The following is a 27906-nucleotide window of genomic DNA, read 5'->3' on the forward strand; positions in this document are numbered from 1 at the left end:
CTTAGACAATAAGCTGACAAGATTTGAAAAACTGGTAGGTGTCTCAAAATGTCAAAGATAAATGTGAAAATAATAGAACTCATGAGTGGGGAAAGAATTAATATATCATCCCATGTAATTAAAACATGCATGTTTATTTCATCTCTAAATTACGAATTATACATTCAAATCTCAGCAAATAAGTTTTATTACAATTATCCTACAGCATATTTTAGGCAACATCCATCATTACCCCTCCCCAAATAAATCACACTAGACCACCGATTCTCGGCCCTAGTGACATTTGAGACCAGATAACTGTTTTGAAGGCTGTCATGTGCTTTGTAACATGTTTAGTAGCTTTCCTGGCCTCTTCTCACCAGCACCAGTGTTCCTCTTCTCCCTCAGTTGTGAAACCAGTCTCCAGACATGTCAAATGTCCACTTAAGGGGGTGTGGGGGGTTAATCACTCCAGGTGAGAACCACTACATCAAGCAAATGATGTCAAATATCTCGTTAAGTAACTTCCACATTTTTATATCCCATTTCCTAAATATCTGAAGTTTAGTTAAAATATAGGTTCCCTTCTGGAGAAAAGTTGGTAACTATTACCATCACCCATCTACTTTTCCATTAGTTTATAAAAACAAGAAATTTAAGGCAGTTATGTACAGCTGTCACTGAGAAATAGTAATAGTACAAAATACACATTTATCAAAATAAAGGGTTCATAGAACCAAGTCCATAAAAGATATAGCAGTTGAAATCAATCTTTAACTGAATGGAAATATTAGATACATATTAACTATGCTGTTAGCACTTGTCCATATTCTGAATTTTTTTTCTTTTTGCTCAAGCTTTCCTTCTCTGAGACAAACAGATCTTTCCTTATCCTCATTAAAGCAACTTAAATTATTAATGCTAAAGAGTATAAATATGGTCAAGAGAAGATAATCCAAATAGCTTGATCTGGAAGCACATCTATTTTTTATTTTTTGCCATCTGGATAGAAATCCAGATGGCAAAATTAACTTATAGCTCTTGAATCTCTAAAAGATAAGAGGAAAAAGTGTGAAATTACCTGAAAAATTGGGACCAAGGTTAAATATTCATTAAGGATAACTGAATGTGCACTATAATTTTTTCCAAACATTTTATTTTCATGTGCTGATGTAATTGTTTATATCCAAACACAATCAGATACAAAACAGAATGCAAGACTCTCATTTTAGTCTGTAGTTAAAAAAAAAAAAATCTCTTTATTAAACCTGTTACAGCAGGATCCATTTTTAAAAATATAAGTACAAAAAAATTCTAGGATTGTCACCAAAAATAGGAATCAATGAGCAATGCTATTAGAAGTCATTTTCATTGATGTTGCTGAATTCTCAAAATTTTTCTACAATAAATGTGTTTTTTAAAAGTTAAGTAAAATTCTCTTTGCAGTGTCTTTCCACCAATTTTATCAGTTTATGGCCAACTAGGATTCTTGCACAATTGCTAACATTAACTTTGTTTCCTGGGTTTTATTTCAATGTTTCCTGAACTTTTCCTACCCTAATTTTCATTAAAGGCATTTCCTATTAACCAAAGTTAAAATGTGACCTTTGTAAAATTTGCTTTCAGATGAAAATTATGCATAAAAAGCCAACTATCTTATAATTAGGTCCTCAAGTTAGAAAGAGAATACTCTGCAACATTAAGACAAACCATAGGTCTTACCTTTGTATTTCACGGTAAATTTGACAAAAACTCAAATTTCTTTTTAAAAGAGTACACATATACATTTTTAATTTGGCATTCCATATTCAACAAAAATCAATTCAGATTGATTTTAATTATTGTAGAATTTTGACAATTCTCATAATGGTGAAAATGAATTTTACCTTGCTGTTATCTAGCAAAAACCAAATGACATTGTAAGATTCCAAATGTTTAATGTGGTAAAAATGAGAATATATTTCAATAAAGAACCACCATATAAAAAAGTAGTATTGCCATCTAGTCATACGAGTTTCTCATTACATTTCTGCAAGTCCTACATGTTTAGAATAAATGTAGCATTCACATAACACTATAGTCCATGAAAAGAGTATATTCTTTTATTGTTTTTGTTCATACATGGTAAATTTCAACTTTCAATCATAAAATTCAATAAATTTGATTCCTTAATCATAAAAACTTGCTTTACACATTATTTACATGTTGCCAAAGTCCACAGCCATACAAAACATCACAAGGATTTGACTCTACCATCACACAGGAGGGGAGCTATCAAGTAACATACATTCCAAGATTAATTTGTAGATATGCAGTGTATTTGGCACGGTTCATTAACAATATGACACCTTTCTCTCTTCAGTCATTATTAAGCCTTGGTCACAATATACCAGAATTTGCTATCTGCATCAAAACCAGATTTCAATCTTTGTTAACAACAGTGATCACTTTTAAGAAACAAAACACAACCATAATTGGGAACAGAATTCAAATCCTCTGACTTCTTGGTATGCTCCAACCTGCCATCTATAATGTAGGTTTAATTTGGTAATTATTCCATTGTGGGGAGTATCAAGAAGAAACAACTTAAGGACAATATCCTTCAATACACATAAAAACAAACATTTTTCTTTGAAATGATCAGTTCTTCTTGGGAGCTTAGAGGGATCCTTGACAATGTAAAACTGGTGATAATTTTGGCAGGAATTATAGAATGACCAATGCCATTCAGGTTGTGAATGGAGGTCATACTAGCAGCTGAATTCATGAAAAGGATATGGAATGCCCATACCTGAATTCAGAATCCTTAGCAACTTGTTTTAAGAGTCTCTTCCTAGGATTGTAACTGACTCAGGTCACAGGTTATAGATTTACTCTGATTTTTAACACTACACTGTTACAGAATGGAAGGAGAAAATAAAGTACAAAGACTCAACTATTAAAACTTTATCAACTCTAGTTACCGTGTTTCCCCGAAAATAAGACCTAGCCGGACAAGCAGCTCTAATGCGTCTTTTGGAGCAAAAATTACTATACGACCCGGGTTATATTATATTGTATTATATAAGACCTGGTCTTATAGTAAAATAAGACCGCATCTTGTATTAATTTTTGCTCCAAAAGACGCATTAGAGCTGATTGTCCAGTTAGGTCTTATTTTTTGGGAAACACGGTATATCCCAATAGGTAATTTATTTGACTAATTTCATTTTAACAAATATTAAATCTCTTCACTTCGATTGGGCCCATTTGATTTAATTCATTAAAGCCACACATATTCCAGAATGTTTAAAAAAGACACATTTATAAAAGACATACACTCAAGTCTTAAACTAAGGCCAAAAAGCCTCAATAGAACATGAATGACAGTACAGGGAAACAGAAATAAAAAATTCTCTGGTAAAGTTTAGAGATATGCTGTAGCTTCTTCACACAAAACTTTTAGCAATAAATTAAGACTTTAAAAAAAAGTCTTGCAATATACAAAGGACTATGAAGTGCAAAGTAATGTCAACTAAACCAAGTGTAGTTTAATCATTTTTATTTCAAGTGTATTTTTAAAATCATAAATGGGATTTTGTAATCCAAAATTGGAACATTTATTCTTCACAGCTTCAGAATTTGATAAGCACTTCCAGAACTTGCTTTCCAAATCCAGTCTTCTCTGCTACTTTTCAGACTTCTGAGACCTACTATTTAAACTACTCCATTCTAAATATACAATTTTAGGCAACCGTTATACTGAAAAAAGTCCATCAAATATAAAGAATGGTTTTAGTGAGGAAAGAAATATTAAACACCTATCAAAAAATCATTTATTCACTTAAAAAATAACAGAACCAGTGCTGTTCTCTGTCATGAGAGAGAACATGTAAAATTAATTTACTTTTGTAGACTTTGGTAATGTTTTATTACTTAACACAGGCCTCAATCTTACTTAAAGATCTCTTCTACTAAGTTACCATCAGGGTTTACTGAGTAAAAACCCTGAGCACTAACATGGCCCTATGTGTGTTATTCCAAAGAGGAACAGGTTACTTTTGAGGAAAACAGCTGCCCTGGTAACTTCCCTCAAATACTTATTTTCAATAAACATAGTTAATGGAAATTAAACCAACTTTGGGTATTCTTTAGCACATTTCCCACCAACAAAAAAGGAAATCCAAACTTTCTTTTTTTTTTTAGGATTTTCAACCATATTTACTTTTTAAGATTACAACATTTTCACCTTCTTTTGACTGCCTAATACATTTTAAAATTTTAAATTCTGCATTTCAGTGTTGTAGGAGTTCTTTTTCAAATGATTTTCTCAACCCAGAACAGGGACACCAGATCAACATTCTCAAGTCACACTGTTTGACAATAATGATGAGATGAAAATGGACGGGTATCTGAAAATAGGTATTCCCTCTGCTCCAGTGCTGAGAGTTTTTAAAATGTGAGCAATACAGGATTCCATCCTCTGGAAATCCCTCAATCTCAGAATGCCTCCATTTAATAATATATTATTTTCAAAAATTAAAGTTTGGTCACTAGGAAAGACAAAAAAAATTATCCCCCCCCCCCCAAAACAACAACCAAACAGTCCTAAACACCCACTCATCACCCTACAAAAACAGGGAAGTAGTTGGGACTGAAGCCTTTAAAACTGAAATTTCAGCTCATGTAACAGTGCTGCTATTTGCTCAAAGGTACAAGTCCATGTATTTCATTCTCTAGCATTTCCCCATTTATAAGTTTATTTCTATACACACACACACACACACACGCACACACACATACTCACACATACTCTTACTCTCAAGTAAGACACTTTTTTTGTGTTTGTTGATAAATTATGAGGATTATGAATTAGGTGTATATAGGGTTTCGTAGGTGCTTTGTAAACATCAGAGTCACTTGAGTCCTTTTCTCCAAAAGCCTGAAATCAAATTATGCAACCAGGGGTCACTACTTTCCCAGACGCTGTTCACACGCTGCATATTGACGAAGGGCAGAGAAAAAGTCCTCATATCTGATGTTTAGGTGGGAAGGCAAAGAGCTGAAAAGAAAGCAGAGAGGCAAAAAAGCAATTAGATGACATACCGTAATTTGGAGGGGGGCAACAGAAGGGTAATGACCAAAATGAGGTTAAGCGCAGAAAAAAGTAAATTATAAGCATAGAGTATGCAAACTATTTCTACTGAATAATTATTACACTCACTATGAAACAGTCCAAGTAAAAAATAATCTCTCCTTTCCACAAGAAGAGAAAAGCAACTTGCAGTGAAATAGAGATTCAGAACCTCTTTAAGCATAAGTCTAGGTTAATGCAAAACTGGAGATCTATTTTATAAAGAATTTCACTCAAATTTGCTTCAAGAATTCGTCCGGTTCTACTTGAACGGTTTATGAAAACTATGTTTAACACTGGTGGAGCAGCACAGCATCCCCACGTGGTAAGATACTGAAGCCATGTGGTAAGTAACCAACAATGAACAATATTTACCTCCACCATTTCCAATTGCTCAAGGGGACAATTATAATGTGAAGACAAGTACTTTAAAGACAGAGTTAACATATAGCTGAAGGGTTCCCCTGTAAGTATCGCAAACACTTAAACAATTTTCAATAATTAACATTTAAAAAAAATCTCTAACTTACACAGCTTTATTGTGAGCCTTTGGAAATTCCAAACAGTATCAGAGCCCAACACCTGGCCAGAGTACAAGAGTCACATTCAGAATTCTACAGTCACATGCACCACAGAAGAATTCAACAAGCCTACCATGAATGAACTCCTGCCTGACCCTGTGGTTCTTTTGCTACACTTTATCCTTCCTTCCCCGCCCCCCAGCTTTATGAGATAATTGACATCTAGTCTTTACCCTTCCTCTGACTGTCAAGAATTCTGAAACAAGTCTCCTACTTCCCTTCATTTCTTCATCTCTTAATAATCTCTACCATCAACCTTTTACTTTACTCACTACTGAAATGATATCCTCAAAGGACAAGTTTAGTAATACTCTTCTCACAAAAGTTTGCTTTGGAATCTTCCTCAAACTACCCACTTTCCTAAGTCTTCCATATTTTACCCCCTTTATCAACAGTCTCATCTCCTCTCACTCCTCAAGAAGCACTCAGAGCCACCACCCCTCAGTGCCTCAGAAGGGTCTTGCTATTTCCCAGTCTGTTGAGCCAGGATTCTACCTTTCTTCTCGGTATTATGATTCAGACATTTTTCCTGCCATCAGGGTGCCTGCAAGTCTGGTGGATGGTAGGCAAATACAGAGGAAACCTCAATATAACAGAGCTAAGACAGACATACATACAAAGCTCCATGAGAAAGCCTGTTACATGCTAGGTATCTGATGACCATTATCAGACTTAAATCCTCAACTCCGTATTTAATTGGCCAATTTACAAATATAGAGAAATTTAAATAGCTTTCCAAAGTCATGTTATTGAGCTGCACAGCAAAAATTCAAACCAAGATCTGTTCTAAAACACACTCTTCCCTCCAAACCACTCCCAAACTCACAAAGTATCACTGCTACCTCTCTTGGACCCCACCTGAAAGGCACCTGAAATAACATGAAAAACCGCTAGAGAAAAAGAGACAAGAGAAACATACACCACCATAAAGAAACCCAGAGTTTGGAGATTTGAGTTCTAATTCCACTTTGTTAGAAGCTTGAGCAATGTCTTTCCCATTTTCCTCGCCTATAAAATGAGGAGGCAGCACCAAATGATCTCCAGCCCTTTTGACTCTAACATGCTACATCTTCTTTTCTGCCTCTTTATGTGACACCTCTTCTCCCTCCAGCTCCTGAGCCTGAAGCATTTGAGCCCTCGGTACTGTGTTGTTCTATGTACACTTTAGAGCAGTCCTCTATTCTCACAGGTTCAACTTCTTCTGCTTCCTGATATTGATGATCCCCAAATGTTCACCTTCAACCTTGACTTATCATCTAAGCACCAATTCTACATTTTCATCTGTCCTGCTACTAGGCATTTCTATCTAAATAGGGCCTCAAAATCATCTTAATCCTGAATTCAACATCTTCCCTTCAAAAATCAATGTTCCGTTGACATTTCCGTTTCTCTCAATAACACTGTAATTCACCCAGTCACTTATGCTTAAAAAGTTAGAGGAGTCACTTCTTCTCTATTTTTTTTTTTAGCACAATTAGCAAAGTCTTATTATACTTGCAATCATACGTGGCAATTACTTCTCATGAGAAGTAGAATTTGTAGTATTTTCTTCTGAAAATCCAGAATTTAAATGTATTTCAAAGCTCCTAAATCTCTCCTTTATTTTAAGTCAACCAATGGCAAATACAGCCCAGGAGCCAGCCACGTGTTTTTACAAATAAAGTTTTATTAGAACATGGTGACACACATTTGTTCACACACTGCCTGTGGTTGTTTAGGTATACTAGCAAAAGTTGAGTAGTTGCAACAGAGAGGAACAGTTGCAAGAGGCTACAGGACCCTGCAAGGACTAAAATATTTATCATCTGGCCCTTTATAGAAATAGCTTGCCAAATTGTTGTAAATAAGCAATTTCATTCTCATTACTGTTTTCTCCCCTAAATTATCGCTTTGGCCTCTGTACTTGTCTTTTAAGCTCATCTTTTTCCAAATCCAACCTACTAAGCATGCAGCTGCTAAACAAATCTTCAAAAATCACCATTCCAGCATTATCCACAGGTTCAACTGTTTCCTACTGCCTGTCTAAATAATTATACACATTCCTTAAGCTGGTATTTAAAGTGTTCCCAATGTCTAAATCCTGTTTGATTTCACCTCATACTACTATCGAGCACTAACTCCCTGCTCTGCTGTGGCTAGTTCCCTCACTATTTCTTTAAAATGTGATGTTCACTCCCCCACCCCAACTTTTCTGTTTTTCCCTGCCCACTCCAATGCTTCTCACTTTTTCTCTAGTTACAAAAATTCCGCTATTTTATATACTGCAGATCAAGCCACATCTTTCTCTATAACCAACAACTCTGGCCCACAGAGATATCTCTCTCCTGATCTCCTTATGATAACTCGTGTCAGTTCCAAACATTTGCACAGCCATCCACTCTCTTGGGTCTGAGCCATTTGCAAGTCTTTATTTTACCACTGATACTGTGAAATACCTGAGGGAAAGGATCCAGTATTGTAATTCTTTGGGAATTCCCACTATACCTATTACTGAGTTGGGTTCAAGAAACACTTGCTGAATGGAACCAAACACTTGCTGAATGGTACACTTTGAATTACTTACATAATCTCAGTCAATCTCAGCTGCCAGGGAAGAAAGCCTAATGTGCTCTCCACAGGACCAAACTTCAATACTACATCAGGATCAGGGAAACCATTTGAACCTTGGAAAGAAATACATACACAGGAATTTAGCATGTACTGCTTACAAATAAGATGATGCACGGCAAAATCTGTTCATCAAATTGGCTTCTTATGCTTTGAGTATCAGTTCTCTTCAGCCACTTCACTTGTATGTTTCCATACCCCCACCCCACTGCCCAACATATACTTTAATATCTATGTTATTTCCAAACGTGGAAGTTTTCTCTCAAGTGCATTTACTGGTTCGATTCCATGATAAAAAGGGATAACCCAACTCCTACCCTAAACCCTACAGGTAGCCCCCAAATCCCATCTGTCTTTCAAGACAACTTGTTAAGTGTTCTCTTGGCATCTTGGGAACTGCACTGCTTTAAGGGCACAATTGCTTATTCTAGTCACAAAGTCAAATAACTTTAGATGAAGAGACTTAAAAAATATCAACACTCCTTCCCTTCCTCACCCCTCATTTTATAGCTAAGGACCCAGAAACACCAACTTCCAACTATACAGTACAAATGTTCTCAGTGTTCCTCGGGTTGACCCCTAGACGGGGAAAAGGAGGCTGTACACCTGCCTCCACACAGGCAGGGCCATTTCCTGCTTTCCACACTGGCTTCCACATGAGACGTGGCTTGAAGGGAAAAAGGGGCGGATAAGGAAATTTGAACTGCTTAAAAATAGAGTAAAATAAATCTTAAAACAAACGTCCTGGTATAAGGGAAAAGATGCTATAATTCAAGAGACCCATGTTCAAACATTTTCTAGTAACAGTTCTGCCACTAACTTTCTTGTCGCACAACCTCTCCAGTGTTTACTTAGTTCCTTCATTTGTTAAATACGGAGACTACACTAGACAGGCCATCCTGCAGTAATAAAGAATATTTTCCTAACAAAGTCTCTTTAAAAGTCCATGTTGGCAGAGTGAGTGGACTCAGTAGAACACACATTCCTCTGTCTGCTGAAAAAGCAAATTCTCTTCAGTAAAGAATAGGGACTTCCAGCTAATAGAGGTGTGAAGAAAGTGATGAATTCTCAAAACAAACAAACAAACAAACAAACAAAATGTATTAAACTGGACAAAACCAATCACTTAAGGGCACTGGATAGTAACCAGAAGCAGACAATTATTCTTTAAAAAATAAAACAAAACAAAAAGACATCAGCTAGAGCTTTAGGTTGAGAACGGTAAGAATCTTTGGTCTTCCTGTCTGGGAACGCTCAAGTCTACTCCCAATAACTGGAAAGCACTGCAGTTTTATCAGCACAGGGCTGACAGCAAAAACCGGCAGGTTTGCCGCTTGCAGCCAAAAGATATGGACCCAGTGTGGAACTGGAGGTTGCGAGCAAGAGGAAAGGGGCAATGGTGAAAACCTATGGTTTTGCAAGCTAAAAGTGACAAACTCAAAAGGACACAAATGAGGAAAACCCACAGTTTTGCTCTTCTCAAGTTGTAGCCCAGTTAGGGCAACAGTATAATGGCCAGAAATTTAACAGAGAGATCCTGAAAATAAGGGCTCAGATAAACTCTCCACACATCCATTGTTGACTGGGAAACTACCCAATAAAGGCTGAACGATAGGACCAGGGAAGAAGGGGACACAGGGGACAAGAAAGTCCAGTGAAAATAGGCAAGGAAACTTGCGAACTGACTTGAATGCACTTTCCAACATCACAGAGATTTTAGAAGCCTTACAAACTTAAGGTGTTTGAGCACAATAAGTGTGCACATCATTGGCTGCCACATTAAACCATGGACACAGAAAGCCAAATAAAAAAAATTAAATTAAACATAGAAAAACTGAGCAGCAGAGATAGCAGCAATCATTTATAGGCAACACTATCTTGTATTTTGAAAAATCGTAAAACTTTACAAAAAGCACTACTAGAACTGTTAAGTAAATTTTATCAAGGTTGTAGGATACAAAATCAATATTAAAAAACCAACTGTATTTCCATATATTATCAACGAACAACCCAAAAACAAAATTAAGAAAATAATTGTTAGCCACAGTATCAAAAAAAACAAAACACTTAGAAATAAATTTACCAAAAGAAGTAGAAACTCTATATCCTAAAATTATAAAACATTGTTAAGAGAAATTTTGGGACCCAAATAAATGAAGAGATATACGATGTTCATGGATCAGAAGACTCAATATTGTTAAGATGGCAATTCTCTCCAAATTAAGCTACAGATTCAACTCAATCCCTATGAAAACAGAATTTTGGGAGTTTTTTTTGTTTGTTTTTTAAATTGACAAGCTGATTTTAAAATGTATATGAAAATGCAAAGGACCCTGAGTAGCCAAAACAATTTTGAGGAAAAAAATTCAATGCTGAAAGACTTATACTAGCAGATTTCAAAGCTTACTATATAATAGGCTACAGTAATCAAGAAAGTGTAGCATTATAAGGACAGAATATAGACCTATGGAAAGGAATAGAAAACCCAGAAATAAACTCATAGATTTATAATAAACTGATTTTCAACAAAGAATCCACAGTATTTCAAGGGGGAAAAGGCTGTCTTTTAATAAGTGGTGGTGGAAGAAAAACTGGTATCCTATACCTCACACTATTACAAAAAAAAAATGGGTCAAAATGGATGACAGACTTAAATACAACAGCTAAATCTATACAAATTCTAGAAGAAAACACAGGAGAAAATAATTGTGACTTTGGATTATGCAAAATTTTCTTAGACATGACACTAATGCAAGATCCACAAAAGAAAAAATTGATAACTGGATTCATAAAAATTAAACTCTTTAAAACAAATTTAGAAAAAGAAAAGCCAGCCATGGACTGGGAGAAAATATTTGCAAATTACATATCTTATCACTGATAAAAGAAATACTTTTACCCAGAATAGGTAAAGACCTCTTAAAACCCAATTATATGACAAATAATCCATTAAAAATAAGTACAGGATATAAACAGACACTTCCAAAGCAAATACAAATGAAAAATGCTTACTATCATTAATCATTAGTAAAATATAAACTAAAACCACAATGAGATATATTACATGCCCACTAGAATGGCTAAAATTAAAAAACAACAACAAAACAACTGACGATACTATGCTTTGGCAAGGATATGGAGAACCTAGACGCCTTTACCTTGATGGTGGGATGCAAAATAGTACAGTTGGGTAGTTTCTTAAAAGTTAAATATTCACTTGCCACACAATCTAGCAATTCCCTTATAAATTATCTACCCAAGAGAAAGGAAAGCATGTCCACACAAAGACTAGTATGTGAATGGTCACAACAGCATTATTCAAAGAAACCAAATGTATGTCAACTGATGAATGGATAAACAAAATGTGGTATATCCATAAAATAAAATATTATTCACCAACAAAAAGTAATGAACTAATACATGCACTATAATGAACCTCAAAAATATTATGCTGAGTAAACACAGCAAGACATAAAAGACTACATATGATTCTATTTATGTAAAATTCCTTGAAAAGCTAAATATAGTCAGGAAACAGATGAGTAGTTGTCTCCCGTTGAGGGAAGAAGGGAGGATTAACTGCAGTCACAGGGGAACTTTCTGGGCTAACAAGATTCAGAGGGTTTGCTTCCGTCAGATTAATGAATTAACTTACAGACTGTGTACATTTTCATTTGTCATGGGTCTTCAACCCCTGACGGCAACACCTGGGCTCAGTACTTCAGCACTTCTCCATAGGCTGACTACCTGAAGAACCACCTTTGGTCTCTGCATCACTTTGAGGACATCCTCACACATTACTCTGGTGGGGGCCTTACGGGATCCGGGGAATAGTAAACATCACAGTTGACTAGAGTCCTTACCACGGTCTACTTTAAGCCTATTAATACGGCCTGAATACAGCCGAATGACAGAGTAGAGAAGAGTGGGGTCAGAAGTGAGTAGTCAATCAAAGCAGAGAGTTAGTGAGACCAAGAGGCCAGAGAAGGACTGTGCTCTGAGATGGACATGTGTCCAAGTGGAGAAACAAAGAATGGAGAGTTAAATAAGACAGAAAACACATGATTAACAGCTAAGGTAAATGGAGACTCTATGTGAATAAATAAAAATATATGTCTGAAATTGTATGGCTACAGGAACTTGTTAGAAGCATTGTCTTTCTTGAAAAAGATCAAGGATAATGCTATAAACAGGAGGATCGTAATTTAAGGCAAAAAGTTCCTAGGGAGCTCTAGAGAGAATAAAAAACGAAAGGCTTTCATATAAAGAGTTGAAGAAAAATAAATAAAATGTAATGTTATATTTGGTACAACGTGACAAATATAGTGGTATATTTGAAGAACACTAAATAGAGGAACATTCTATTTCCATAATAGAAGGAACACTAAAAAAGGAGTCATGGATGACAACAAGATTATATTCTTGCGACTGCTTCCCAAATAGCTATTAAGTTCAAACTTAATAGAGTTCAAACTAAAAAGAGGGAGGAGAGCACTGTGATTTATAGTATAATAAAAAAGTATACATTTGGTCTTTGTCCCAGTTTCTTAGCACAGAGCCCCTAAAACCCTTGGAATTTCCTGAGTGATAGGGGTAAAGCCAGAATATTTTGTGATTCATAAGCCCCTTTCAAGCACAGCAGAGTTTATGTTACTAAGATGTTCTTCCTCGGCCACCAGATACGTTCATGATGGGGGCCAGTTGCCAGAGGAATCAGGTAGTTGGAGGGTTGAAACTTTCGGCCACCAACCTTCAGGTAGGAGAGAGGGGCTAGAGACAATTTAGTCAAACCTGCCAGGTAATAGAGCCTCAATAAAACCCACTAGAGGACAGAACTCGGAGAGCTTCCAGGTAGGTAAACACATTGGGGTGCTGAGAGGTGTTGTATCCGAAAAGGTCACGGCTACCTGATACCTATATCAGAGGGTGCACCCCCAACTCCTACCACCACCTTGCCCTATATATCTCATCTGGCTGCTGCTGAGTTGTATGCTTTGTAATAAAAAAGTAAACATAAGTGCCTTCCTGAGTTCTGGGAGCCATTCTAGCAAACTATCAAACTTTAGGAAGGAGTCATGGGAAGTCCCTATTTATAGCCAACTGATGGGAAATACAGGTGGTCAGAGAATTCCAACTGCTGTCTGAAGTGGGGACAGTGTTGCATGACTGAGCCCTTAAAGCTGGTAGTCTGGCACTAACTCTGGGCTGTTAGCATTGGGATTACACCATTGTTGTCTGGAGAATTAGAAAATGCACTGCCAGTGTTGGAAAACATCGCAGAGGGAGGAAGGCTGACAAGCAGAAGTCCTCTTTTTAAGAAAATTCATTACCCCCTACCAAAATGCTCTTAGTTCCTTTCCTTTACCAGTATGTCATCATGCAAGTGAGTAGACTACATATTTCATTATCCCAAAACCATTTTCACAATAGGGGTCTTTAAACTTCAGAAACATGACAAATATAACAACAACAACAAAAAATCAGGCTTTATGATGTGAAAGGAACCTAGATAGTCTCCTTCATACTGTATATTTGTGGGACAAAACTAAAAACAAATGCATATGACTTACTAAGTAAACTGTCTAACATATGTACATCCAAATCTGTGGATTTCTTTTGCTGCTGGGCTACTAACTGGCAAAATTCCTGAGCAGCTCTCACAATATCTGCTTTTCCATCTTCTGGGGACAGGACTTTCACTGCTGATTGGCAATTTAAAACTGGAGGAAAACACAAACAAGACATTAAAAACAAAAAACAAAAACACCCTCTTCCAGATATATTTCAAAATCTATCTCAAGATATATTACATTCAGACCAAAATAAAGGTACAATTCTTACAGTAAACAAAAACCATTTAAGCCCTTCAACTTCTGTATCAAAACATACTTAAGCAACTCTCCTCTGAAAGGACCCACACATCATATTTGTGTAAATATTTATATACTGCCTTCTTTTCAAAGTACTCAGAATGACCTGTATCTGTGAATGAATCCTCTAGAAAATAAAAATTTTAATTATAGGGTAAATTACAATTTCTACAAGTCTGAAATGGCCTCTACAATCACAATAGTTAGTAGTAACATGGGATAGAAGACAAAAAAATGTGTTTCAATGGAATATGCATCATCTATAGTACATACCCACCTTATCAAATTCTGTAATTCTTTCAAAGCTATTTAACAATTGATAGGATTCTAGGTAAGTGACAGCAATGCCAAATTTTGTCTACAGACGTTCTCTCTAACCCCACATAAACACCATTTCAATAGTCCTGATCTAGAAATGTGTCCATTCTTTGGATTGTCTTTTGAACCAGTTATAAAATTTGCCTGGTTCCTGGTGGTTTCTGAGTTGCCTAAAACCTTTAACATGTGTTTATTTTTCAGTAGCTATGAAAGTTATGATTTTCTCTTTTTCTGAAAATTATCTTTTAACAAGACGAAGAAAGAAAAGTCTAAATCTGATAATTAAAGATGGTGACAATAAAGACTAACGGCAAAATGAATGAATCAATGAGTGACAGAATTTTCCTTGAAACACAAAACACATCTGCCTATATAAAATGTTCAATTTTACATTCATGCTTACCTTGATCGTCTTTGTCATTACTATTTGCAAACTCTGTTGAGTATTTGGAACAATCTAAGCCCAGAAGTTCCTGCTGTTGTTTTAAAATTTCATCCATTAATCTGGAATTATTTCTTTTGAAAATACCTTAAAAAGAATAAAAGCAAGTAAATCCCAACTAGGTTAATTTATCCTCTTCAATAATTAGTGGGTGCTTGCTATGAAAATAACACTGGAGACAGAACTAAACAAATTCCAAATGAAGTAGTGACAGCTAATTTTAAACTAGAATCTGAACAGAAAACATTAACGATAAAAATTCATTAATACACAAGCCTGGCTTCAACTGAAGTAAAAAACGAAACAAAATAGGGGCAACTACTTAGTGTCAAAATGAATATGATACAAATTTAGACCTAGAAAGAAATTTTAAGAGATCATTTTACTTTACATCTTTATTTACAGATTAAGAAACTGAGACCCAATGTCCTTGGGACTTGTCCAAGGATTTATGAACTGTAGCAGTGGTCTATAGCCCGTATCTTTCTGACTCCCAGGCTCATGTAATTTCCCTGCAGATTTACTACGTGCATTCAAAACTATTACCTCGATTTGATTAGTTTTTTAATGATAACAGCGGCAATGAATTATGTAAAAAGTAGAAAATAGACAAAACTAACAAAATTTAGTAAATTCAACAAAGTATGAAAATAATCCACTTAAAGTTGTTTTTGGTCCTCCAGCCATGCACAGAAAAATTAAAATTTTAATTACTATCATGTTATTTAACATAAAACTAATATACAGAGCTCTAACTAAAAACAAACAAGTTTTTGGTTATTTTCACAGAGTCTAACCTTCCAGTGGCTATTGCCTTTTTGGCCTTTACCAATTGTTCCTCTCAGTCATATATTGTTTAAAAACAGTTCAAAGATTTTAACTGCGGGAGAATATAGCACGGAATCTACAGAATATGCTGTATATAAATGCCAACTTGGTAGTGTATGTGTAATAGCAGTTCAAAGATAAAAGCAGTCTCCTTTTGTAGGGAAATGCTTTGTAAATAAGCAAGACTTAAGCTGAGCTGACCTCACAAAGTTAAAGAGAAGAAAATGGACAGGATATTTAGATAGACAAAATGCATAAGAAAAAACACTGAATGCTCAAAAGACAAACAAATGCTGCTGGTACAAAGGAACTAAGAAAAGGGACCAAGGGATAGGCCTCATTATTTTTGCCATTTTGCCTGCTCAAAGGGTAACCAACAATGTGGAAAGGTGTTGAAATTTGTTTCTTTAGGAAAATGAACCTAGTAACAGTGCAGACAAGGCCAGGTAGTAGACTACCGCAGGAGTCCATGTATAATTTGATGAAGCAATGGAAAAGGAGTCACTAAAAAAAGAATTGATAAAATAAAGAACATGACTTAGTTAGAGGTGAACACAGAAAATTCCATAGTTAACTTTAATCCTGGGTAATACAAAATGCTAACATTTTTTTAAAAAAAGGAAATTCTATAAAGAGAACAGGTTTGAAGGAAAAGATTAAGTTTAGTTCAACATAACTGATGACAGAACACAGGTAAGAGTGACTAGAGACGTGAGGGAAGGATGTTCAGAAGAGGTCGTCATATGAACACACACGTGGGCAGGGATCTCATTTGTTTTGTTTTACTAAGGGCTGGCACAGTGCCTGGCACAGAACGGACACTCAATAAACACTTGCTGAAAGAAGATGACAGGTCAAAGATGGCTGGAGGACTGACATTTCAGCTGGCCCCTTGAAAAATTAGGAGAATTTTAGGAGAAGAATTAGGAGAATTTGTAGCAATACAAATCAATTATAAAATTCACATGTATGATACAAAAATAGCACATAAGCATATGATACAGGCTTACACCTATTACAAGATTTCCAATTACTTATGCAAGTAAAAGAAAAAGAATAGTTTAGGCCACACTTGGATCTATACTGTAGGGATAAACTGTAGAAGGCGTGTGAATTTCAAAATTCTCTTATGTTAAAAATGTAAAATTTCTACAACACTACTGCTAGGATATACGAGTTTATGAAAAATAAAATATTAAACAAATCTATTTCTCATATGAACTATGATTTATTTATTTTAATAGTAGCCCAACACTAGGAGCCCTCGCTTTTGTCTCTTCACATCACACTGATTCCTTTCTTTGATACTCTGAAAGACCTATGCCTCAGTTCTCACCAATTCACTCATCTTGCCCTTCCTCTTCAGATTAAAATGGGAAGGCTTTTCAGGAACTCTTGGTCTCTTCAAGGCAATGGATGACATTCTTCATCAGCAAAATGGTCACTAGCTCTTCTCAATCTTTATTCTTCTCAACCTTTCTGAAGCATTATGACCACACTGCTTCACCTCAACATTCTATCCTCATTCATGCTTGTTGGAATATCTTCTCCTGGTTTGACGCCTGATCTGCTCCTCGAATGGCCCCTTCTCACTTTGCGCCAATCCTTTGCCTCTTTCCACTCCTACATGGAGATCATTCTTCCAAGTTCCCACTTTAGCCCTTTTTGTCCCAGTACTCCTCCTCCTTCTCTAATTCTAGTAACTCACAGGATTTTAAAACCACTCAGGACCAGGACGAGGGTAAGATGAGTGAAGCAGAATTTAGGGAGTGCCCAAAGCTCAGTAATTAAGATAAATAATAACAATGCGTTATCTTTAACAACTTAACAATGCAAAACATCCATAACGAACAAAACGTTAAAATTTTAAGAACAGCATTTGGTTCCTCACATTTCCAGTGCATTCAAACATCTAATCCTACCTAGAAGTTCTATAAGCATCTGAAAGTGAACAAATCTAAAACCTGGCAGCTTATCTTGTAAAGCCAGCTCTCAAACACTTATACAGTATCACGTGAAGTTAAAAGAAATGGAGCAGTCTATAAGTGTGAAACTCAGATGTGCTTAGGAACAAAGGCCTGTAAGACAATAGGCAATATGAGAACAGTAAATGTATTAATATAAGGGTAATGAGACAACAGGTCATTTAAAAATATAACTGTTGTAAAGCTGTTCGTGTAATTAAAAAAAAATCTTGTTTTATTTGTAATAAAGGCATCACTTACGTGCCCCGTCACCCGGGTATCTTCCATACCCTCTAGCATTATCACCACCAGCTGCCAGCGCCTTGTTAATATGCTGAACCCATACACTCTTCTACAGAAATGTTTCCTGTACCCACTTTCTTTTGCCCATTATCCCCACTGTTTCAAGCAACAGTCTTCTTTACAATTATACAACCACCTTCTTTCTAATGGGTCTTTCCTGCCTCTTCTCAAGTACCACTAGACTGACTACAAGATCGGTCTTCTTTGGGTACATCTTCAAACCCAGCACATTCCAACTTTAATATCTTCCATGACTCCCAAAATGCTTAGCGTATTAAGAACAAGCTGCTCGGGTCAGTATTAGCATTCCAGCCCAGGCTTCCGCACTCGGTGGGTGGAAACAATTGACATTTATGAAATAAATGAATCTCTGTCTCTATAGTACTCTATCCCCAGCAAATCAGACTGGCTCACATTCCTCTAAAAATCAGAATGACTCCAACCCCCATCTGTTATGCTACCTACCCAGTCCCACACCTGTAAAATTCTCCTCATTTCTCACAGGCTACCTGAAATGTCACTTACCCTCAATCCCCCAGCCAGATGTGCCTCATTCCTCTGACTGACCCTCACCTCATCCAAATACACACATTTGTTCAAACTCCTTAATAAACCAATATTCTACTTTTTACTATAGTTATAGTTTAACCTCCCTACTAAACTACAGTCTTAGTTGTGAACTTGTCTCTTTTCCCCTAAAGCACCTTCCATATAGCAGGAGCTCAATGTTTAAAAAACTGAATTATCAGTGCACAAAGTGACACCTAACAACAACAAAACCTTAACAGATAAGTCACTGAATGGAATTTTTAAGAAGTTTCCAGGAACCTCTCACAATAAAAGCAGGAACTTCCTTATTGCACACAAGCAGAAATTCAGTTTAAAAGGAAGAATATTACACAAAGGCATAGATAGCTACAAGTATCTTTTATAAAGAAGACTTTCATAAAGTTATTTTAAACAGAACCTTTGTCTTGGCTGATTGGATAAAGATGAAATTTTAAAAACTATAGTTTCTGCGATAAGCTACATGCATTAATAAAACAGATTATCAGGAGGATGATTCCTGATACTTCCTTTCCTGATACTTCATAGCCTCACCCTCATCCTGAAATCTGATTATACTCTAGCGTACTTATCTCACTTACCCACAAGCAGTATTATCAGCTTACAATTCTGTTCAGGATTCAAAGTCTACACATACGTGTACACATTCACATGATACACAAGAAATGCAACAAGACATGTGTGCCTTTGAGTAAGATAGGTAATATCACAGTTTGTGTGGAGATTCTTTTTCTTGTATCATAATTCATCTGTTCATCTTCACAGAATTTAAACTAAAACCAAAATGATATAATAAAAATAAAGAAACTATCATAAAAGTCATTTTATGTAAAAGGAAATTGAGACTTCATTCCAGAATAACTGATCTAAAAGAAAAACATTTGCAAATACTCAAATTTTTGAGAAAATATACATTATAGAATTATACAGAAATGAACTGCAAGAATTATTTTATCCCATCCTTTTACAGATGAGGATATAAGATCCAGAAAGGTCAAGCAATTGTCCTTTCAATTGAGTTTAAGACTGGACTGAAATCCAGATCTCCTGGCTTCTAATTATTCAGTTCAGTAACTATTTCTAATGCTGATAAACAATGATACATCCACTTTACCATTAAATTTTGAATTATCCTTTCAAAAAAGTTAAATTCCATAAAATATATGAAACTGACCTTTTTTTTTTTTTTTACAAATGAACGGTATCTTTTGAAAAAACCAGGACTAAGGTATGTTTTTAAAAAGCTTTTGAAGGTTGCCCAGAGCTATCAGATCATTGAATTTTGTAAGAATGACTTGGGAATATAAAATAACTTTTTGCAATAATGATTTAAAGAATTTTACATTGTTTTTTTGCTCTACAACTACCTATATCTCACGGTCTCTCAATTTCCCAAGTATAAACTATATAGAAATACATATACTCGTAGAAAAGATACATGAAAGAGCCAAAATTTTTTTAAACACATACATGCACACACACACTTTCTCTTTTATACTGTATTTTAACCGTACCTTTTCTACGTTTAGATATGTTGAGATACACAAATACCATTGTGCTACAATTGCCTACAGTATTCAGTAGAGTAACATGCTATGCAGGTTTGTAGCCTAGGAGCAACAGACTATACCTTAGAGCCTTGTGTAGTAGGCTATGCTATCTAGGTTTGTGCAAGTGCACTCTAGATACTCACACAAGGACAAAATCACCTAACAACATGTTTCTCATAATGCATCCCCATTATTAAGTGACATGTGACTGTACGTATAGGAAAAAATATAGCATATATGAGGATCAGTACTGTCTGCAGTTTCAGGCGTCCAAGAGGTGCTGGAATGTATTTCCACGCTAAGGAGGGAACTACTGAATAAGAGCCAGATAGAAATGAAGACCAACCACGAGCTTACAACAGTAATCCAGGCAAAAGAGAATGATAACTCAACCTTCGGTGGTTACAACAGGGAACCAAAACAAGTGAGAAATTTGATATACTTAGCAGTAAGACCAAGGAGGCCTGTTGATAGATTACAGGTGGAATGGGATGTAAGAAAAGACTCATATATGACACCTAAGTTTTTAGCTTGAGCAATCTGTTGGAAGGCAGCAGTATTTTCTGAGATTGGAAAATCTGAGAGTGAGGCAGAGGTCAGCAAACTATTGCTACTAGAACACAACCACATGGCTGCTTTCTGGCTACATCAGCAGAACTGAGCAGTTGAAACAGGGACCATACAGCCCACTAAGCCTGAAATATTTACTAGCTGGCCCTTTAAGAAAAAGTCTGTGGACCCAATCGAGGAGGCAGAGTGAACAACAGAAAGACATACAGAGAGCATAAATACAGCACAAAACTCTAAGACACCCCAAAATTTCAAGTGGAGCAAATAAGGAGAAGCCAGACATAAGGCTCAGAAGAAACTGACAGTGAGATAGGAAGAAACCCAACCATATGTAATGTCACGGAAGCCTGGAGAGAAAAATACTTCAAAAAGAGTGGAATTAAGTATTCCCCACCCACCTATTAGATTCTATATAAGGTGTGATCTAAAAATGCAGTAAAAGTTTAAATTTAAAAATCTTTACAGTAAAAGACACATTGCCATTAATCTCCCTCAAAATACTCCCCCCCCCCTTCAAACACACTTATCCCATCATTCTAGCCACTTTCTGAAGCAGTTCTGGAAGTCCTCTTTTGTTGAGTGTATTTAGTTGCGCTGTCGTGGCTGCCTCGATGTCCTGAATTGAGTCAAAATGTTAACATTTCACGGCCATTTTGACTTTGGGGAAGAGCCAGAAGTCACACGGTGCCAGATCTGGTGAATAAGGTGGTTGAGGACACATTGTAATGTTTTCATTGGACAGAAATTGCCGTACCAGAAGCAATATGTGACACGGAGTGTTGTCATGATGGAAGATGAAGTAAAGACACTCACGAAAGAGGACTTCCAGAACTGCTTCAGAAAGTGGTTAAGAACAATGGGATAAGTGTGTTCGAAGCGAAGGGGAATATTTTGAGGGGAATTAATGGCAATGTGTCTTTTATTGTAATAAATTTTTTTTATTTAAATATTCACTGTATTTTTATCACACCTCATACTATACTGAGGTACATTATTGGAGTCTTTAAAAATCGCTACTATGTTAGTTAAAACGACATTTTAGAATTTTACATTGGTCTCAATATTTAGGCTACCTATATACTCAAGCATGTACATATTAACTAGGGCATAAAAACATGACATACATATTTTTTCAACTTAAGAAACCCAAGTAACAAGGAATTTAATTAGACAAGTATTCAATCAGCAACTCTTATCTGTATCTCTTAAATACTGCTTCCTTTAAAATTTTTGTGAAATGAATAATCAATTCTATAAAATGAGACTTTTAAAACACACGTTTAGTATATCTTCTTCTAAATCTGAAATTAGAATTTTTACTGTGGTTTTCCCTTCCTTCTATAGAAAGATTTTTTAAAAAGTATGTACCAGCAAGTATTTATAAGGACAAGGGAAGCAAAAGAGAGAAAAGTGAGACAAACACTGAAATATCTTAGTTATAAAGAATCTCTCCAGCTATGGGACTAAAGTAATACCTCTTTATGAATAAACGCAATCATTAGCCTTTTTTCTTCTTAAACTAGACATCTATGTAAGTTATCTAGTGGTAACTCTCATTTAATTCTCTAACAATCAAATTATAACACTACTGGAGTCAAATTTCAGAGAGGAAAACAAATACTTATGGAGCAATTATTTAAAAATAAAAAAAATCTGCCATTAAAATTTTACATGAATGAATGTAGTCATAATAAAACAAATCTAATAAAACAAAGCCACTAAATAACTTTACTTCAAAAGAGAGCCCCAGGATACATCACAGAAAACAAATTAGCATGTTGTGGCAAGGGAACGGGCATGTACAACGGCGGCACTGTACAAGGTAATGCGGGCTGTGGTCTAGGTCCCAGCCCTTCAGCAGAAGAGATGTGTGAAATGAACAAGGCTCGTGTGCTTTCTCAGCCTCTGGTTGCACATTTAAAAAGTGAGACTATCTTCACATACTCTGCTTACCCGACAAATAAGTAGTTCAATATAGAACAGGAGCCCCATAAAGTTAAATTTATCTGATCAAAAAAGGACAGTGTGTCCCATAACTTATAGGATAAACATTTATACTAGTGGTATGAAAATAATTCTATCTGCCTTTAAATACCTTTTACAAACCATTTCTGTCATCTGTAGATAACTACCACTTTACCAAGGCTCTAAGATGCCCCTCCACAGTCAGGAATAGTGACCGCATCATGGTCACATTCTCTTACCAGTGGAAGTCAATATAGCATAAAGGTTAAGAACAAAAGCTGTGGAATAAAATCTGTTCAAATTCTAGATGTGCTCCTTGCTAGATATGGGTACTTGCTTTCTAAGTCTCACTTTCCTGATGTGAGGATTTAATGTCCTTCTCTGCATAGTGTGTGGTACATAGTAAGAGTTTAACAGAGTAATTATTACTGTCAAGTAAAGGTTTATTTTCATACATTGATCCAGCAAATGAGGTCATTTCAAAAGGTAACAAAAGCAGGATAGAACTTTCCAAAGAGAGTTAAACTGGGGGTGGAACAGTTAAGAGAGGTTGTCCAGGAGGTGATAGTCAGAATGGATATACTAGGATTGTATATCCTGTTGGACCTACTGTTGGCTAGCAGCTAGTCTTCTGGTAGCAAAAGGACAAGACGACATCCCAGAAGGCTGACAAATGTGAAATTCTGTGCTAGAAGTGCCCTGTAGAAGGTGCAGGCTGGGACTCTGATGCTCCTTTACATGCGTGACCACATAAGGGAAGCCAGGTACACTCGTTCGCACTGTCTGGTATATTAAAACGTAATGACATTTACATTCGGGCTTTGAACACTTCTGGCAACTCTGTATTTCAAAATAAGGACAATAGTGTACTTAATAAAATCATATTTGCCAATAGCACGTGTCAGTGTGCCAAATAAGTAAACTAGGGGAAAACTTACATTATTTTCCTCCATCATTTTAGGCTTAGAACTTAAATTGAGGAATAGGTTGGGACGGTTGGTAGTACACTGGGCAGACCTTTTAACTACAAGTGTGAGAAATCTGTACCCACAAACCATTTCGTAAGACACCTAGTGTGGATTTACAACAATGAACATGTCACTAAAAAGAGCTACAAAATAGATTTCTTTTGTCTTTTACGGAGTCCTCACGTAGAAGGCAAGCCTATTCTGGAGCTCTCAAGTTTACACTGGGTAATATTAACACCCACCCAGATTATCCTCACTCACAGATAGGGACATGAAAGGTGAATAATTTGATTTAAGGTGAGCAGCAGAGTATCCTTTGATTTGTTTTAGGGTCAAACTTCAGGGTACACATCTATCGTCTAGATCATTTGATAAAAACAGACATGCTCAGCTCACATTCCCTACTTAGGTCTGATCAATTGTGTTGAATCTGTATTTCTTATATCCCCAATGACTCATTCATAGACATTCCACCGACCATGTTTTGAAAATACTGCCCTATAGCAAGGTTTCCAGCATGGCACCAATACAGCTGGGCAATATGAACAGGTTCCATCACTGAAGATAATAATACATGCCCAGATAACCTGGATCTAGGCATATTTGAAGTGAGACCTAGGCAAGCAGAGCACCCATACAGCTATAGCACCAAAAGCCCCCAAACCGCAATTTTTGTACTATCCTAGTTTCGGTCATTTCCTGAATTACAATTTCGTAACAAAAAACAGCCAAGTTTCCTTACTAGAATTCTGAGCTCTAGAAATTCCTGAGAAAATTCCAATTTCCAATAGATTGAAGAAATAGTGGCAGAAATTATTATAATCAAGTAGTATTGCGCGTAGATGAAAATAAAAGGCTCAGGTTGCTCACAGCAAACCACGGTAAGTATCAATGGATGTTTTAGATTAAGTATGATCTAGATCCAATTATAATTCGAATGAATAGTCATTTTAAAAAGTGCCACTCACTAGCATTTATATAGTTACTGGTATTAATATTTAGTATATACCCCTAACTTGAGTGCAAACTCCTTAAGAGACACAACTTCTTGTATTCCTTTGTATCTCAGTAGTTTATATCACAGAAGGTGCTCAATGAATCTGGCATTTGTGAGTATATCAATAGAATTTTTTATAAGTTAAATATCTATATAGAAAAAGCTTATATAAAAGTTTGTTGGAGAAAACTGAGTGACGCATAAGGATCTCTAAGGACAACTTTTCTCACATATCCACATGGCTGCTCCCTCACGTCCTTCAGGTCTATGATCGAAAGTCACTGAGGCTTTCCTAGGCCAGTCTATTGAAAACCGTACCCCCTCTTCCACCACGGACTTTCAGCATCCCTTTCCCTGCTTTATTTTTCCTCCTTATTTATGATCTAATATACTACGTATTTTACTCATTTACAATATTTGTCAGACTTCCACTAAAATTTAAGTTTCATAAACATAGGGATTTTTCTGTTTTGTTTACTGGTGAGCACTCATGTCTGGAACAGTATCTGGTACTTCAATTGTTAGCTGGTAAATGAATGGATGAATGACTCAATCAATCAAAACCAAGAATGGGTAAATGGAAAGTCTCTTATTTTAGACAATGAAATTATTCCTTATCTCTTAAGAAATAATTAAAACTGCTTTTATAGAGAGACCAAGTGCTCTACATCCATTCACTGAAAATGCTCTTTAAAACTCCTTTTGGTTATCAGTCAATACTTGGACAGCTTGACTTCCTCCTTTTCATTACCAATCATTTTTATTTTACAGAATATGGCACAGGATATGTCTGAATCCCATAAGCAACTCAATAACAGGAATTGCCAGAACACGGAAGTGTGACAATATTATAATCTGTGTTGGCAGGCACAGTCACCAAGTTAAACTATTTGCTCTACATTTTTCTTCCCTACTAGAAGGTAAAGGACCTCGCTTTAAAAGAATCACCTGGATATAAGTGATTCGCTTATAAGTAAATTCACCATGCTGCTTAAAGGCCTTAACTAATTTCCATTTCTGCTTCCCTTATTTTGATCCCAAGGCAATAAATCTATCTGATGCATTGCTTTAAGCAAAGATTATATCTCCTTTTAACAGTCTCATGATTTCTATTCCTCTGCAGAATTCTTAGGCATGTTCCATGAAATGTCAGTCCCTGAGTATATTAAACTTCACCCTACAGGACAAATCACTGGATGATAATAGGCTCTAGTCATCATATTCCTTGCTGGCTTCAAGAAACGTTATAGGTCAATCAAAGGTTACCCTAATGCCCTGTTAGAGTTAGTAAGACCTCGACCTACCCTTTCTGACAAAATCCACACTAAGGGGGTAGCTGGTTAGCTCAGTTGGTTAGAGCGTGGTGCTAGTAACACCAAGGTTGCCGGTTCAGTGCTCACATGGTCCACTGTGAGCTGCGCCCTCCTTTAAAAAAAATAGATCCACACTAAACCTATCTATTTGACAAAGATTTAAATGTTAAAAATCAAGTTGTAGCTTCTGTGGAACACACCAGTCATTTAAGTTATTGAACAGATAAGAAAACATTAAGTTTCTGTCCTTCATACCAATACTCCTAAATCATTCTTTTCATCACACCTTTATCTCTAAGGAAATTCCACTGCTTTCAGGATATGATTGAAACCCAAACCTCACATCTGGAGCATTCCATAACCTTATCTCCTACTCATTCTTCCATGTCCAGCTTAAATCCCTCTCTGCATGAACTTCTCAAGTGCCTCCATTCAGAATTTCTCTCCCCTCTTCTCATTAGTGGTTCCTTACACCCACCGTTTCTTGTTAATGACCGTGTCGCTTATGTGAGTATATGTCTACTCCCTGCGAGCCTGAGTTCATGGAGTTACGCGGAAGATTCCAAGGATAATGCCCAGCAGAGCGCTTTAGGGTGGTAGCCACCTGGTGTTTGCACAGATTCCCTCAATCGAAACTATGGAGGGACACTTAGTGTGTCAAGTACTGTGTCAGCCACTGAGGATGGAGGGTCCATCCCAGACCTCCCAAGACAAAAGGTGATGTTTTCTCGCCTGCCTGTCCAGTCTCTCACATGCTTTTCAGAAGCCCAGTTCAAATGCCACCTGGCCCCAAACATTCAGCTTAAGCATAAATCCTCCACAGCCTGACTGTGACTTAAGGTCAGTGCCTTGAACCTCTGGAGAAACACTGTAGCGTAATAAAAGGGAAATCATGTAGAAAACACACAGACTGGCTAAAATGTCCATCTGCCTATTTTACTACCTTGTCGACTTGGGACACATCAGTGAATGCTGTTGATCCTCCGCTCCCTCACTTGTGAAACAAGGATATGCAAACGCTACTTACCTCACTGGGGCACTACGGAGAATAAGAAACATTTTTAAAATGTATAGAGAGCGACTGGGTGGAATTCAAGGACTCAGGAGGTGTTCATTCAATAAAGCTTCCCTACTCCCCTTCCTCGAAAGCGCGAACGCTGTAACTTGCACGCAAGGGCCGCAGGACAAGAAGCGGGCGGAGCCGGGAGGGCTGCGAAAAGCCGCGCGCCCCGAGTGCACGCCTGCCCGTTGTAAGGTCCCCGCGGTCGGAAATGCCCCGGTCCCCCTACCTGCGCTGGCTCTCACCTTGGTGGTCGTAGACGCTAATGTAGGAGATGCCCACGGCCATACACCACACCACGAGGCTCGCGATGTCCGAGTAGCTGGTCTCCTGCTCCTCCTCGGTGATCAGCAGGCCCATGTGCACAGGCAGCTTCTCCAGGGACCGGGCGTCCGCGCGCCAGCGCAGCCGGGGGTGGGCGGCGGGGCCCCCTCGTGGGTGACGGTGCTGACGGCGGTTTCTGCCTACAGCCCGGGGCTTTCGGAGCGTGAAGCCGAGCGGCGCTAGGACCGCGGCGGAGGCGGCGCGGCAGCAGCGCCGCCAGATCCAGTTCCAGGTGCCAAACCGAACCCGGAGCCAGTAGGTGAGCGTGCGGTGCAGGCAGAGCAGAGCGTGCAGCACCCGCCACACCAGCTCGTACAGCCCCGTCATACTCTCGTGGCGCCCAGGTAGCCTACCCTCCCTCCGTCCCACACCCACGGCGCGACGGCTTTTTATCTACCCCTACGGCCGGCGCGGGCCATCGCTCCGCGTTCCCCTCCCCCCGCGCCCAAACCCTTTCTACTGCCAACAGCTCACCTCGCCCCCGCCGCCATCTTCCTCCGGCCTTGGCAGCCCCACCCCCGCTAGTATATAGACAGTTCTGATTGGTTGGCCTGGAACTCTGACGTGGCTTCTGGGTTCGAGGATGT

The 27906-nt window shown here is 37.3% G+C and overlaps 1 protein-coding gene across 4 annotated transcripts; it reads right to left on the reverse strand.

Annotated features, from left to right (window-relative positions):
* Nucleotides 1-2059: 2059 nt before the first annotated feature.
* NUS1 (NUS1 dehydrodolichyl diphosphate synthase subunit) lies at nt 2060-27847 on the reverse strand. Of its 4 annotated transcripts, none has more exons than XR_013992776.1 (6): nt 27241-27839; nt 14872-14997; nt 13851-14000; nt 8237-8336; nt 3180-5020; nt 2060-2982 (listed from the first exon to the last, which is right to left on the reverse strand). XR_013992776.1 is itself a non-coding variant. In XM_081040556.1 (6 exons), exons 1-5 carry the CDS (start codon nt 27644-27646, stop codon nt 5629-5631), a joined length of 828 nt encoding a protein of 275 aa, XP_080896682.1. In that variant the 5' UTR covers nt 27647-27847; the 3' UTR covers nt 2060-5020; nt 5623-5628. The 4 variants fall into 4 exon arrangements, 3 of the variants coding, with proteins under 3 accessions (XP_080896682.1, XP_080896681.1, XP_080896683.1); XM_081040556.1 differs by adding an exon at nt 5623-5674 and having other exon boundaries at nt 2060-5020; nt 27241-27847; XM_081040555.1 differs by having other exon boundaries at nt 2060-5020; nt 27241-27842.
* Between the last annotated feature and the right edge of the window lie 59 nt (nt 27848-27906).

Source organism: Rhinolophus hipposideros, assembly GCF_964194185.1.
Source record: "Rhinolophus hipposideros genome assembly, chromosome: 3".
Taxonomy (NCBI): domain Eukaryota; kingdom Metazoa; phylum Chordata; class Mammalia; order Chiroptera; family Rhinolophidae; genus Rhinolophus; species Rhinolophus hipposideros.